The sequence below is a fragment of the Elaeis guineensis genome, chromosome 1 (assembly GCF_000442705.2).
Source record: "Elaeis guineensis isolate ETL-2024a chromosome 1, EG11, whole genome shotgun sequence".
In the NCBI taxonomy this organism is placed as follows: domain Eukaryota; kingdom Viridiplantae; phylum Streptophyta; class Magnoliopsida; order Arecales; family Arecaceae; genus Elaeis; species Elaeis guineensis.
Window position 1 is genome coordinate 134,031,030 of NC_025993.2, and position 15,946 is coordinate 134,046,975.

At 35.9% G+C, this 15,946-nt stretch overlaps 1 protein-coding gene across 1 annotated transcript; it reads left to right on the forward strand.

The window, feature by feature from the left end:
• Positions 1-143: 143 nt before the first annotated feature.
• On the forward strand, positions 144-4,672 carry LOC105060399 (disease resistance protein RGA2). Its single transcript, XM_073262069.1, is given in 5 exon segments — positions 144-947; positions 950-2,488; positions 2,491-2,922; positions 2,925-4,097; positions 4,100-4,672. Coding segments are annotated over 5 exon segments (3,714 nt in total). The 5' UTR covers positions 144-499; the 3' UTR covers positions 4,222-4,672.
• The last annotated feature ends 11,274 nt before the right edge of the window (positions 4,673-15,946 follow it).

Consider the following 15,946-nt stretch of genomic DNA (forward strand, 5'->3'; position numbering starts at 1 on the left):
GCTTGGCACGGTCCGATCCAATGCCCATCACGGCCGGTCCGAACGTGTAGACGAGAATAAGGGAGGAGAAAATAGACAAATAAGAAGGACAAAAGGCGTATATTAACCGTCATCAGCGATCTGTCCGTTGCGAAGCCTACCGGAAGCTCTCGAGTAACTTCTCCAAGTGGCCGGTTGACGCTGGGGGCAGCAAAAATGCAAGTCGTCATTTGCCACTGGATGCAAGCAAAATTTATAATATGAACTTCCTTACGGACAACAACATGGCTACAGAAACTTGTATCTCTGTCACTGAGGCTTCCCAGCTGCTTCCTTTAATAATAGAATTTCTGTATGGCGAGCTTTCCCGGTTACTTCCCTTCGGACATCCTCACCAAATGAAGATAAAATATCCATTACTCAATGTAAGACCAAGCACACCAGCCATCCCTGGAAAGCCTATTCCCTAGGGGAATCCATCTCTATCTTCTGTAGGAGGGGCTTACGTCCACCGATCGATATGGAGGCGCTGCTATCAGTTGGAGGATCCATCGCCTCCGCCGTGCTGGACAACTTGGTCGGCCAGGTGAGCTCCGATGCCATCCAGCAGTTCGGGCGGCACTCGGGACTTCAGGATGAGCTCAGGAGGCTACAGACTACTCTGCTACGGACACGCTTCATCCTTACCAGAGCGGAGAAGAGGGGCACCAAAGACGTCTACCTTGCCCAGATCATCCCGGAACTCAAAGACGCCGCCTACGATGCCGAAGTCTTGCTGGATGAATTCAAATACCAAGTCCTGCAGCAAAAGGTTCATGAAAGCCGAAAGAATCGGGAAGGTAACGTCCTCTCTTCTTCTCTTGCTCTTGCCAGAACTTTGTTCAATCGTGATGGTGATACTGTGGATAGAGTGAGCGAGGTTAGGGGGAGGTTAGATAGCATTGCTGATGATATGGAAAGAGTCATTAGACTCTCGATTTAGATGATGAAGGGGGGAAATATGAGAGCTCGGTGAGACGTGAGACGAGCTCATTCTTAACTGAACCCGAAGTGATTGGTCGAGAAAAAGAAAAAGAAAGGGTGATTAAACTGCTGTTGAAGTCGAGTGATGCAACCGAACTCAGCGATGATCTTGTCCGTGTTGGTTCGAAGAGACTAAAGAAAGATGGTATTTCTGTTTTGCCAGTGGTCGGTATGGGAGGGATCGGAAAAACTACTCTTGCTCAGCTCATTTACAATGATCCGAAGGTGCATGGTCATTTTGATTCCAAGATTTGGGTTTGCGTGTCTGATAATTATGATGTGAAAAGGCTAACTAAAGAGATAATAAAGTCTGTTAGCAGGGATATACCGTGTGATGACCAAAATTTGAATTGTCTTCAAGAGATCCTCAAGGAGAACATAATGTCAAAGAGATTCCTGCTCATCCTTGATGACATTTGGAACGATGACAGCAACAAATGGGATTGCCTCTGTGCGCCATTAAGGTCCGGGCTGGAGGGAAGTAAGATCTTGGTAACAACTAGATCTCACAAGGTTGCAGAGATGACGGGCACATTGGAGGCGGTCTTCTTAGAGGGTTTAGCAAATGATCCCTGTTGGGAATTTTTCAGTAGACATGCATTTGGTTCTCACAACCCCAAAGAACATCCTGAGTTGGAAGCTATTGGCAAGAAGATCGCTGACAGGCTGAAGGGATCGCCACTTGCAGCAAAGACGTTAGGAGACCTATTGAATTTGGACTTGGATGAGAGGCACTGGAGAACCATCATGAACAGTGAGATATGGGAACTAAAACAACGTGAAGATGATATCATACCAGTCCTGCACTTGAGCTATCAGTACCTGCCTGCATACCTGAAGCAGTGTATTACATATTGTTCTATATTTCCTAAAGGTTACTTGTACAAAAAGGATGTGCTAGTCCAACTCTGGATGGCACAAGGCTTCATTGTACCTCAAGGAAATATGCGGATTGAAGAGGTAGGGAGTGGGTACTTCCATGATTTACTTAGCAGATCTTTCTTTCAGCATTATTTATTGGAGGATATATATGTGATGCATGATTTGATACACGATCTGGTACAATCTATCTCAGCTGACGAACATCTAAGAATAGCAGATGGCAAGTGGCAGGAAATTCCCAGTAGGCTCAGACACCTGTCAATAGATACTAAGAATCTGCAGCTGAGTAAGCTAATGGACTTTGGCAATTATAAAAATCTACGCACCCTTGTGTTCTTCACCAATTTGTATGATACAAACTTTGATTCTGTGCTTAATTGCTTGTTCTCAGTGTCAACAAAGATCCGTGTGTTGCAATTAAGGAACTGTGGGATCAAAGAGTTGCCTGAAAGTATTGGCAACTTAAAACATCTCCGGTACCTTGATGTCTCTTTCAGCGGTATTCGAGGTTTGCCTGAGTCACTGTGTAACCTTTACAATCTTCAGGTGTTAAACATATCCTCCTGCCCGATTGAGAATTTCCCTACATGCATTACCAGCTTAATAACTTGAGGCAGCTTAAAGCAGATGAGGAGACAATTTGTAAGTTGGCCAGTATCAGGAAGCTAACATCTCTCCAAGGGTTGCCGGTTTTTAAAGTTCTAAAGCAAAGAGGACACAAGATTGAAGAATTAAAAGACATGATGCAGCTTCGTGGAAAACTTTGCATTAAAAATCTTGAGAACATTGAGAGCAAGGAAGAGGCCAGTGAGGCTAAGCTGAACAACAAACACTACCTTGATGAATTGGAGTTGGAATGGAAGAGCTCAGGGAACGATGATGACGTACTCGAAGGCCTCAAACCACATTCCAATCTCCGAAGGCTGGAAATCAGAAACTATGGTGGTGTCAGATTTCCAAGTTGGCTGGAGACACAATCGCTTAGAAGTTTGAAAGAAATTTGGCTAGAAAATATCCAAAGCTGGGAGCAACTTCCCTCTCTGGACGATTTCCATTCCTCAAGATTCTACACATCAAAAATATGCATGCGGTGAAACGAGTTGGTCATGAATTCTATGGCTCTACAGAGGTCAAAGTATTCCCATTGCTGGAAGAGCTGAAGATTTCAAACATGCTGGAATGGGAAGAATGGTTCAGAATAGAAGGTATCCAACTGTTTCCTCACCTGCTTAAGCTCCATATCAAGGATTGCCCCAAGCTAAAGGGTTTAGCCAACCTCCCTCCCTCGCTTACAGAATTGCACCTAAAGAATGTGGGAATAAATATGCTCCCAGAATCATGGGATGGAGACCATGGTTCTACTAATGATAGCAGGATGAAACAGCACAGCAGAAGCAGAAGCAGCAGCAGGACCTCTTCAATTTCTGTAATGCATATCATCAGGTGTCCAAACGTGGGAAATCTGGAACAGTGGCTGTCGTTGCACCACCTTCCGGCTATCAAGAGATTGAGAATCGTTGGCTGTGAAAAGGTTGTGCGGTTGCCAATGGAAAGGTTTAAAGACTTCCTCTCCCTCGAGTTCTTGGACATCACAAACTGTCCCTTGCTCCCATCCCCAGTGCCACTGATCCTTCCCTCTTCTTTCCGATATCTTAAACTGGCTTCTTCATGCGGTCATCTAGATGAGTCACTACCCGGCTGCCTGCATAACCTCACCTCTCTAACCAGCTTGCATTTGGTCAGCTGCCCACACATAACATCTCTTCCAGGAGAAGTGCTCGGTCACATGATAGCTCTCAGTACTTTGACTATTTCGGACTGCAGAGAACTGAGGTCAGTAGGGGACTTACGATCTCTCAAATCTCTTAAACATTTGAACATAAGTGGATGTCCTCGGCTCACGGTTTCGGCAAATGAGGAAGAGCAGGGCGAGGGTTTGGCACATCTTCGCTTCCTATGCATCGACGAAACGGCCCTGGTCAAAGTGTTGTTCTCCACAATTACCCTGCCCTCTCTTGAACGACTCAGTATCAATAGGTCCCCGAAACTCACATTCTTCACTGGAGAGGAGCAACTGTGGTTGCATAGCCTCAAATCTCTCAGACGACTATACCTTGTAAACTGCATCAATCTTCAGTCCCTGCCAACAGAGTCGCATAGCCTTTCCACCCTCCAATTTTTGTCGATATCAAATTGCCCTAAGATCCGCTCGCTGCAGAGAAGGGCCTGCCTTCGTCCCTAACAGATTTAGTTTTCAGAAATTGTCATCCGGTGTTGACAGAGCAATTGCAAAAACACAAGGAAATGATGATAAAATCGCACAATGTGATTTCATAGCCTACTTGACAGGTACAAGCCATCACACCGCCCTTGTTACCGTTCTATTTCCTTTTTTTTTTTTTTTTTCAAGGGAAAATTGCATTATTTAGTGCACTGGAGAATGCCTTTATTTACTGGAAAGTATTTTTTTTAAAAAAAGGTATTTACTGGGAAATGTTTCAGGGTCTCCGTCCACCATGGACACAAAAGTTCCTCCCCTCTTAGTCTTGGCCATACAGTATTCAGCTACCTCGCACTAATTCTCAGCATCGCACCAATCTGTCCGAATATGTGCGTGGAGTATATTTTTGTGCGAACAGATGACCATTACTCTTTTATATTTATATATGATGATTGTTTGTATTTATGATGAACTCCAGTGGATGTGTAAATGTATGTGTAGACTGATGACTTACAGCAGGAGCGTGTGAGAATGTATCATCCCAGAAAGTATGCATTTTTATTGATGAAATTGATACTTGTCATGCACTGTATCTATCATGTGGTATATATTAATAAACATAATAATATCCATGGTAGGCTTAGCCCTCCTCTCTCCCAAAAACAACGACAACAATAGTTCAAGTAACCATTAATTTGGCCTCTTACTTGGAGATGATAATTTTGGCTGGTCCGTTGGATATCCTATCTAACTCAATCCGAATGGGGATGGTTTTATCCAGCTCGATTAGAATATGAGGTAGATACAGATTCTAAAAAAAATATCTAAAATGAATTCAAGTTGGGCACGAATAATAATATGTCCAATTAGATCGTGATTTAATATAATCTTAATTTAAATATTTCTTTCAAAATTATAATTATTTTATAATATTTATATGATGAGTTCCTTACACAACGACTTAGATTTTTTTTTTTGTTCTCCTCTCTGGCCACCAATGACCATGTCATGCTATGACCCCAACTTTTTTCACTTGACTCATCAACTTGCTTGCCAATCCAAACCTCTCCATGGTCGTCAACCTCTTCCACAACAATATTGTCCATCCTGACCATGTCGCCATCGTTGGCTTCATTAATTTACTCTCTCACCTTCTATCGATCTTGCTTTGTCAATTTCACCATTAGTCTTACCTACCTCAACACAAAGAAGGGCGACGTCGTCCATATCTTCTCATCATCTCCCCCAATCATAATTCTAGAGTCAATGTGGGCATAGAGGTCGTGGACAGCAGACACCATATGGAGGTCTTCAACATCTTGCTCAACTCATGAAGGAGCTAAAATCAAGCAATTCAAGGAGCCCATGCAAGAGATATCATGTATTGATCCAGTAGAATGATAAGACACAGAACAAAATATCCACAAACACATATAGAAAACATGGATGAAAATAATCAGGATCATCGATTATATGGCCTATGCACCAAAGAGTGTTGTGCATCTTTGGATGTCCACCATCAGGAGATGGACCATCATCAAGCAACGCACATCATGTATGACATAATATATGCTCCTTATTTGATAGCCATCCATCTCTTGATGGTGGTTATTCACTGTTGTATAGCACTTCGCAGTGTCACCTGTGTACTTAGATGAAAATGACACATCTAATGTTCTTATGAAAATGATATCTTGAATAAGTTTTTCTGTAATCTACTATAGAATGTTATTCTCATTCTTCGTTTTATGCAGCAGGAAACAAAATAATGGACTACAAGTATTAACCAATATTTTGCAAACAAAAAAAAGGGTGAAATCCCTCTCTATCATCTCGTAGGTTAAAAAAATTATGGAAATCTATAAATTACTCTTTGCTCTATAGTAAATATTGCATCTACCCATGCTTGTAAATCATATAGATATTGAAATGAAGTGCGAGAAAGAACTCGCCTAGAAACAGACCTCTGGCCTTGTGGAGAAGCTTCGCTTACAGCTAAAAATGGTAGGCATGGCAAAACCACATGCCATCCTTAGCGACGTGGTGGCAGACTAGTCCAAGCATCACAAACTTGAGCCATAAGATATGAAAGAAAACCAAAGAGGTTCAAGCATATATTGATGTATAAACCAAGGAAAGCAACTGTGAAGAACGGAGGCCCAAAATTAACTATACTAAACTTCAACATACTTGGGTTCTCGGTGCATAGGTGAGCTACTACAAGCTTAGAGAAGTTTGGCAAAAATTGCAGGTTTGTGACTTGGTGGTTATTTGTAATTCTAAATATCCTGTGATGATTTCTCAAAATGGCTTGGATGCAAGGCATCTTTAGGCACATTCATTGTGGACCAACTTTCAAGGTGGGCCAAAACATTGTTCGTCCATCCCCTCAATAATCTCTGCCCCTTGGTTTAATTGATGGCACAGGTCAACATGAACGCGAAGCTAGCTTGGCCTCCTTTTTCCCTTATCCTTTTTCTGAAGATAAATGTCTGAGATTTTCAACTTGAACAATCACATATGCCATTAATCGGTCGATCTAAACATTTCTAGCGAGATCTTCTCATACCCCCTTTATTCATTTGTGAATAAAATTAAAAATACATAAGATAAACAAGATTTCTCTAGTTTTAAGAGGGTCACAATCTTAATTCAAAACATCATTTTAAATATGAATATAGCTCCAGCGATAAAGATGAAGAGTTTGGATTAAATTTTAATGTTGTCATTCTAAAATGGTGGTAATTAAATTTGAATTTATCATTTTATAATGGTGGTTCAGTTACAAAAAGGGATGACCAAAGACTCTTCATTTTAAACCATTTGAAATGCTAGAGTCCTAATGGTCAATAATTTTTGAATCAGAAAAAAAACTAACCCAATCAACTTTGGAGTTCTCTGCTCAAACTATTCTAAAATTTTGAATTAATAAAACTTAAATAATATGGTTAAAACTTTTAAATAGTTTTTATTAATTTTTTTTAATTATGTCCTGATAACTACAAATCCAGTGACCCTCTTCTATCTATAATATAGGAAAAGTCGGTGCCTTTAATGCAATACATTTTAGTTAGCATGCCAGAGCATATTTTCTTTTTCAAAAAATTTCCTCTACTTTATCCCTCCTTTCCAACATTGATGCTTGTGCTATGTCAAAGACAAGGATCAAAATTTACCAAGTTTAACCGAAAAATAAAAGTAGATTAAAATGAAACATGGCAACTAACTTTTAAGGTTAATTGGGTCAAAATTCCATATTTTCAAATTCATAATGTTAACTCAAGCTTCATCAACATTTTTGTTGAATGCCACTGCATCATGAATTTGGGGCTATTTTGTTGAAATTTCACTACTAGTAGGCTTAAACGATGGATATTGCGAAGAAAAATGGATCATTATAATCTTTCAATTGATGATTATTTTTTTATTGCTTATGTAAATTGACAAATGCACCGAAACTTTTGGCCCGTGAACTTCTTTATTAACTACTCAAAGTTTTAAATTTGTGAGGCTGTGAAATTTAATAAGGCTTTTACAATATAATGAGGGGAAGATGGTACACAATATGAGGACAGCATAGCTAATCTCCAAAAAATATTGAAGGGTTATCTTTTTTTTTTTTTGATGAAATAGAGGACTTATATATATCTAGCATAATTACAACCAAAAAGGTCAAATAACAAAATATCACGAAAAGACATCGGAGCCGCCCCCATATCGATCCATAGTACATCTTCAGGGTGGTTAGCAATATAGAAGGTGACTTAATCGACTACCCTATTTAGCTCATGATATACATGCCCAACATCGAAGGCATTACACCCTTGTAGTAGTCTCCAAATGTGGTGGATGAGCGGGTGTGTGGCAACAGCTATCATTTGCCCTAGATCCAAACTACCACTATGGTTGAGTCCTCCTCAATGATAAGGCAGTCACCTCGCATACAAATTACCCACCCAATCTATGCGTAACTCAACTTCAAAAAAGTAGTATCAAAAGGATGACTGCTACTAGTAGCGACTGACTTGCAGTTAAATTTTCGAATCACAAACCCAACTCCACTATTGTAATCATAAATGCTGCCATCAAAGTTCACCTTAAAGAGACTCGGTGATGGGGACTCCTAGGTAATAAAGATCAATTAGGATGCTCCATGAGCAAAGAGGGAGTCTCAAGTATTCGAGTCCGACAAGGCCAATGTAGTCGATGATAGATGAATAATCTCAGCAACCTATCTCAAGACTTTCTCTAGAATGAAGCTCACTAGTTATGTCTTCAACTCAAAAAAATTAAAGTGTTCTCACTGAGCCAAATGTGGTAGACAATATAAATAGTTTTGATCTCTAACATTCTAGAAGTCTCCATACTCACTTTGCCCTAGGGTATCGAAGAAGCCCTACATCAGATGCACTGACTGGGCAGCCATCGAATAAAATCCGATAAGCCATTAGAAGCAAATGACAGCTAGGCACCAGAATAAAATGTACCCCACCATCTCATCACCCATCCCTTAATAGGGGCCAGTGGGCTAAAAGTCCATGTTGCTATCTCTCAACACCACCCTAGTTGGAAGGCGACTCCAGGCTACCTTCTATACAAATAGGCTAACTCCCAGATGTACCTCAAATCTCTAAATCCATACCATATCCAGTCAACTGATTGGCTCCCTCCTGAACATATCATAAATAGCCCTTCAATGCTATCTAGAGATGAGCTACATCATCCTTGTACTATATACCATCTTTCCAGCATTATATTATAAAAACCTTATTGAATTTCATGGAAGGGCTATCATTACTAGCTAAAGCTGAATGCAATGACAAATTTATAGCATTTAGATTTTCTTGCATTTAGAAGAAAGGGCATTCAGTGGAAGTATTAGTTTTTTATTAAGCAGCCATGTTATCAATATCATCTAACCACCTGTGTGTTATGAACATGGCATGAGAGTAGATAGCATCAAAAGTGAGTTTAGAAAGTATTTTTCCTAAAATACGCACCTTATAATTAATGTAGATGTATCCATTATAGCTTGTCATTTAAATATGTTGAAAAATATAGACAAAAATTTTAAAACATAAAGTATATTTTTCATGAAATCAATGATAAATATTTTTATTTTTATGAAATAAAACAAAGAGATGATTGAAAACTTTCTACGCCCTTAGGATTATCAAGCATAAAGACTAACAACCTACATAATCTCTTAGCATAAAATTTATTAATGATTTTATGTTCCTCTGCTCTAAGAGATAAAGTTATAAGTAGTCCTTGTTGGAAATTCTAAGAGGCACTAGAAATGGAGCAAAAAGGTGTGCTTGGGCATCATTTTGATATATATGTATTAATAGTGATATGGAGCTCTAAAAAGTAGGCATGAAAGTGGACCGATCATTTGAATCCATTTTTGTATCAAAATCTATCTGTATATGGATAGAAATTTGAGTTTTAACTAATATCTATATCCATTTCTGTTAGATAAAAATAGACATAGATATAGATAGATAATTATCTAATCGATATTCAAATATCTAATTCTGTTTATAACTCTATTTATATTTTACATAATACCCATAAATTTTTAAAAAAATATATAAATGTTAACATGCTATTAACTTAATTTACTATCCTCTTAGAAATATCTTTGATTTTATCTAACTTAGATCTATATTAATATCTATATTTTCAATATCCAATTTGTATCTATATCAATTTAAAATAAATATGGATATGAATTATTATATCTGATTAATATATATATCTGCATATATATTCATCAAATAAAATAAACATGAATATAAATATACTGATCCTATTCGTATCTGATCCAATTCCAGCTTTATTAAAAACTATAATCTTATGCTCCTATCCTGCTAACCATAGGAAAAATCCAATGGTGGAGCTTACCTTCAACGACAACTCTACAGTCGACCCAAGCACTACTTGCTGAACTTTTTTTCTTTGAATCGGAGTAGGTTGAATTGGATGAGGTCCCATAATTATTCTCAACCGATAAATAATCGCCATGTTCTCAATGATAGTAATTTTCTATTATAAGGATATGAAGTATTTAAACAATAATATTGGGAGAATTCAGGTACCATGCACATGGAGGACTCTAATCCATGTTTTGATAATATTATACAAGAAATTAATATATAGCTTGATGGCACAAACATATGTTAGGAAACAAAATTTATTTGTACATAGATTCTTTATACTTTGTTCGTGTATGGCAAATATATTGCACCATAAGTTCAAATGACAACGTGAAGAACAAAATTATATTAATCCAATAAAATTTATATAAATTTACCAACACGTAGAAGAAGAGTAATTAGATTATTATATAACTCCATTGATGTCAAATGCATGCAAGTTTGAGTAAGCTAAAACAAGAAAGTCCATGCTTGCATAAATAAGTTTATGGAGATAAGTGTCATATATTCATTGTTTACACGATCGGACCAAAAGAAATCTAACAACTGAAATATTGCTTCAAGCAACGTCAACCCTTAAGGCCAACTTTCTTTTTCTTTTGATATTAGATATCCTTGAATTATCATTCTATACAATTGGACTTGACTTTTCTCTATCAACCCCTTCAGATAGAGATTATATACTAATTTCAGATGGATTAAATCAAATGTATTAATATCAAAAGAAAATATTCAATAAAACTTCAAAAGACAATAATCAAATTCAAGTATAATTTTCTAATAAAAATTTAATATTTATAGAAGAGTTGGATCGAAATCATTATCCAATTAAAACTGTCATATATAATAGCTTTGGAATAGATTAAAAAAATAATCGAAAGCTAAAGAATTAGAGGATCATGTCATTTTAACCTCTAACAACTATAGATCAACAGCATTAACGTATAATTCAAAAAATAGATAAATGAATGTGCAAAAAAGCCATGTTAGATTTGATAAAAAAAATAATGAAATAATTAACTACCAAGTAGAGCTCTGAGCTTATACCTCACAGGTCTTACTTATCTATGATCATTATCTCATATGTATAACCACAAAAATATAGAACAAAAATAATAATATTTTAATATATTCTATAATATGAATAAATCATAATAATCTAGTTTTTAATCATCCAAGTATCCAATCAAATAATTGATCCAATCAATCTCATGATAAATTGCTTGGTCTACCTAGTAAAATAGAGAGATGTACAAGGTCTGAAATCAAAATAACCATAATTCCAAGATTACCTCTCCACCAAAACTCAAAGACAAAATTTAATACTAAAAGTATTATTGAAATAGAATAAAATATAAAAATTAATTATGAATCATATGCGAAGCACATGCAAAGCACAAAACAATACAAAAGTTAGAAAAAAAAATATACTTTTTATGACCTAACTAGAATTGACTAATAAAAAATATACCGCATGTCCATCAGATAATCTCTGGCCATATTAGATCATAGAATTATCATATACTTTACTTCTTCTAGAAATATGATAAATATAGCTGGAACCTATTATACTCCAACTGACTTAACTGAAAGTTGGCATCTTCTAATTGACCTAATAGAAAGTCGATATATTTTGACCTAATTAATAGAAAGAAATCATCTTGCAATTGATGAAATAGAAAGTCAGCAATCCATTATAGCTTCTATCAAACTTTGTCAATAAATATGACCACTCTAGTAGTCTGTGAGGGGTAAGCCAAAGAATAGGGATAAATACTCAAACTATCTCCTCTCTTGTTCACTTTTATCTCTTTTAGATTCCTTTTGATTCTTAAGATCTCTATTTGATATAAGCATTGGATGATCCTTCATCAAATATTCTCTGGTAAGTAGATTTTTTTCCTATTGTAGGAAGAGCGGATGCTATCAGATCAAGTTTATGATAATCTATCTCAAAGTTCTCTACAAATTCATTAAGGCTAATCCAAGTGTCTCCCGTCATTGCTTGAATCAATTTAAATATTAACGATGATAAATTAGTACTGGAGAAAGGGCCAACCTTCTATTGGAGATTTTAGAAAGAGAAAGAGTGAATGATCATGAAATTGCGAAAGACCTTATAGGATGCTAATACCAATGTACATCAAGAAGGTTGTCCAGAATTTGATGTATTCCGACAAAATTCATAAAAAATTCTATGGATACAAAATGCTCAACCAGTATCTACTTTAGATCTTGAGCAATTTAATTTACTCATTCAATAGGTTAAGGCTCTTAGAAAATGCCATCAAAAATTTTCAACAGACTAATCAAGAGCAAGAGAACGAACTAAATCATCAAGAAGGTATAGCTTAACAAAGTCATCATCCATGTTTCCAAAATTTATGAGAAAATTTAAGATATGATCACTTGAAGTCTTGCTCTAAAGAAGGTTCAACCTTAAGAGAATCATCTCAAGGATGATCTTAACAAATTTCTTGAAAAGAAGTTGACCATGATCAAAAATTTAAAGAAATGAATCAAAGAATTGAAGCTTTGAGAAGCAAAAAATTGAAAGTCGATTGGGGATGATCTCAATATTACCAATGAGCCTCCATTCATTTCAAAAAAATATGGAGGAAGAGCTTCACTAAAAATTAAAGATACCATAGTTAGAAACATATGATGTAAGCTCAGATTCTCTGTATCATTTGGAAAGCTTTAAAGCACTTGTGATGCTTCAAGGAATGATTGATGCTATATTATGCTAAGCATTTTCTGCGATCTTAAGAAGATTAACTTGGCTGTGGTATTCTAATCTCTGACTAGGTTCGATTCATTTCTTTTAACAATTCAGTCAATAACCTGTAGCTCATTTTGTTAGCAATAGAAAGCAAAGAAGATGGTCAAAAAATTTATTTGTAGTTTAAAAAAAAAATGAAAGAATCTCTTAGAGAGTATATCTGTAGATTCGATATAGTGATGCTGGATATTCATAACTTAATCATTCAATTTTAATGACTATATTGAATAATGACCTCAAATTTTCTCAATTTCTCTTTTCTTTAGAAAAAAAATTTCAAAAGATTTGGCCCAACTCATTTTTCAAGCTAATAAATATGTCAATGTTGAGAAAGCAATGGGAGCTTGTTGAGAGGCAAACAAAGATAAATTTGAAAAAAGAAAGAGGTCTCAAGAAGAAAAAAGAGAACTCCAAAGAAAACAAAGACCAAATGAAGGATATATATTTTTGGTAATAAAGAAGTCCGTCTCATAAATTTGAAAGGTATATCTCCTCTGAATACCTCTGGAGCACAAATCTTGATGGAAATAAAAGGCAAAGAATATTTAAAATGGCCACAAAAGATGAAAGCTCTAGTAAGTGGAAGAGAACTAAATAAACATTATAAATTTAATGAAAATTATGATCATGATACTGAGGAATATTTATAGTTAAAAAATGAGATTGAAGTCCTTATTTGGTAAGGACATCTTTGTCGGGATGTATATGACCAATGAGGTAAAAAAAATGATCACCAAGATCGAAAGGTATCTGAGCACCAAAATGATAACCAACCTACTACTGGAGTAACTAATACTATATCAAGAGGTCCTACAACTGAGAGGTCAACTTCATCAGCAAAAAAAGCTTATGCTCAAACAATCTGAGCAAGAAAGACTGTGCCCTAAAAAATTAAAAATTAAGAAAGTTATAGCTTTCTTCGATGATGACTTAGAGGGAGTACATACTTCAAACAAAGATATGGTTGTAATATCTTTTACTATGACAAATTATGATGCGAAAAAAATATTGATAGCCAATGAAAGTTCAGATTGTATCATTTTTCATGATGCGTTTAATAAAATGAATATTCTAGAAGATCGATTAAGAAGAATAAATGTGCTACTGATCGATTTTTTAGGAAAGTCGGTATCAGATAATATCTCTACTGGTTCTTGTTGGGCATGAGCCTCATCAAGTAATGATAATATTAGATTTTCTAATGATTAAAGTTTCATCAACATATAATGCCATCTTAGGTTAGCTTGATTTGAATGCAATTTAAATTATTGTATGAACTTATCATCCTATATGTGGTTCTCTGCAAACAATGGTGTTGGGGAAGGTTGGGGTAAGCAAATGACAACTCGATAATGCTATACGGCTACTCTTAAGAGAAGATCTAAGCCAATTGAGACTACTAATTGAAGGATTAGATGTTTGGGATGAGCAGAAAGAATAATAAGGAGAATCAGCTGAAAAACATACTTTAATTTTATTGAAGGATGATAGCTAATATCGAACTATTCAAATTGGTTCATACTTGAATGAATCAATTAAAAGAGAGCTTATTTATTTTCTCCAAAAAAATTTTAATATTTTTACTGGTCAGTCTCGAATATGTCAGAAATAGATCCTACTATAATTATTCACAAACTAAGTGTTGATCTACCAACTTATGAGATAGAAGAAGAGAAGTTTTGCTTTTGAAAGATAGTAAATAATTGATGAAGAACTAGATAAGCTCCTACATGGTAATTTTATTAAAGAAGCTAACTATCCTGATTGGTTGGTGAATGTTGTCCTCATCAAGAAATCTTGGCCATTGGAGAATTTGTATTAACTTCACTTGTCTAAACAAATCTTGTTCGAAAGATAGCTTTCTATTGTCGAGGATTTATTAGCTTATCGACGCTACCTCAGGACATCAGCTCCTAAGCTTTAAAGATGCACTCTCAGGTTATAATTAATTAGATATGAATGCATCCTAAAGATAAGGAAAAATATCATTTATAACTGACAAAGGTTTATATTGTTATAAGATTATGTCTTTTGAATTAAAAAATTAGAAGCAACTTATCAAAGGGGGAGATTGTTAGCCTTGAAATTAATTTTGATGATGTCAAAATGGTTTGAGTATAAATTATGGTTATTAATGATGCTTTTGAGAGTGATTATAGAATTTTTTATAATACTCAATGGTTGATTTTATCCAAGAAAAAGTCTTTTCAAATTTAAGTGATTTTATATTCCTAAATTCAAAGTTTAAAATTTTGAAAGTAAAGATATTGAGTTCAGCATAAAAGAAATTTAATAAAAAAAATCTAACTTAGAAAGACTTCTCAACAAGTCTATCTATTCAAAAGTAAAGTTTGAGATGGCAAGTCTGGTCTAGAATATATTTGAACAAAGAAAGATACTTAAAAATAGAAAAGATTATTTTTTATATGCATGGTATGTTGGGAATAGTGTCCCAAAGCCAATCATCAGTCTGTTGATGGTTGTGCTCATTTTTGTATATGTACATGAATTATGAATTAATAAAAATTATTTTGATATTTTTTCATCACAAAATATTTCATCTTCTAATGAACTCCTATGTTGTGGTGAAGTCCTTAGGACTATTTAGACTCGACAAAGGAGGATTTATCGTTTAGTCCTTAAATCTGTTTACGACCAAATGATACGTTGTTACCAAGGATAACAACGTTTATCAAGCATAGATCGTTGTGTGCCATATAGGTTGGTTGTCCTCTTAACCAATGAGTGTGGAGACACTGGTATGGCATACAGGTGAGATGTAAGGGTACATCTGCATTGAATGTGACTGACTCCGGAGCTATTTCTACTGTCAAGATTTGCTCCGATGGAATATGGGTATAAATATCCCTCCGACCTGAGACCGCCACGGTGACTTGCAAGCAACTCACTGCACTTAGGCACTGGACTACCTGAATTTCTAATTCAGTGACGGAAGGCTACTGGGTGTAGTCAAGTACTTGACTTGTCGGTGCGTGTGTCAAGATGGGATTGACCACTCCAGTTTAGGAGATGTGTACAGTCGTATTTCAATTTAGCAAAATCTTGGTCAGGGTAGTCCTTGTGAGGAGTCACAGGACTATTTGAGTTGAGCACGATTCG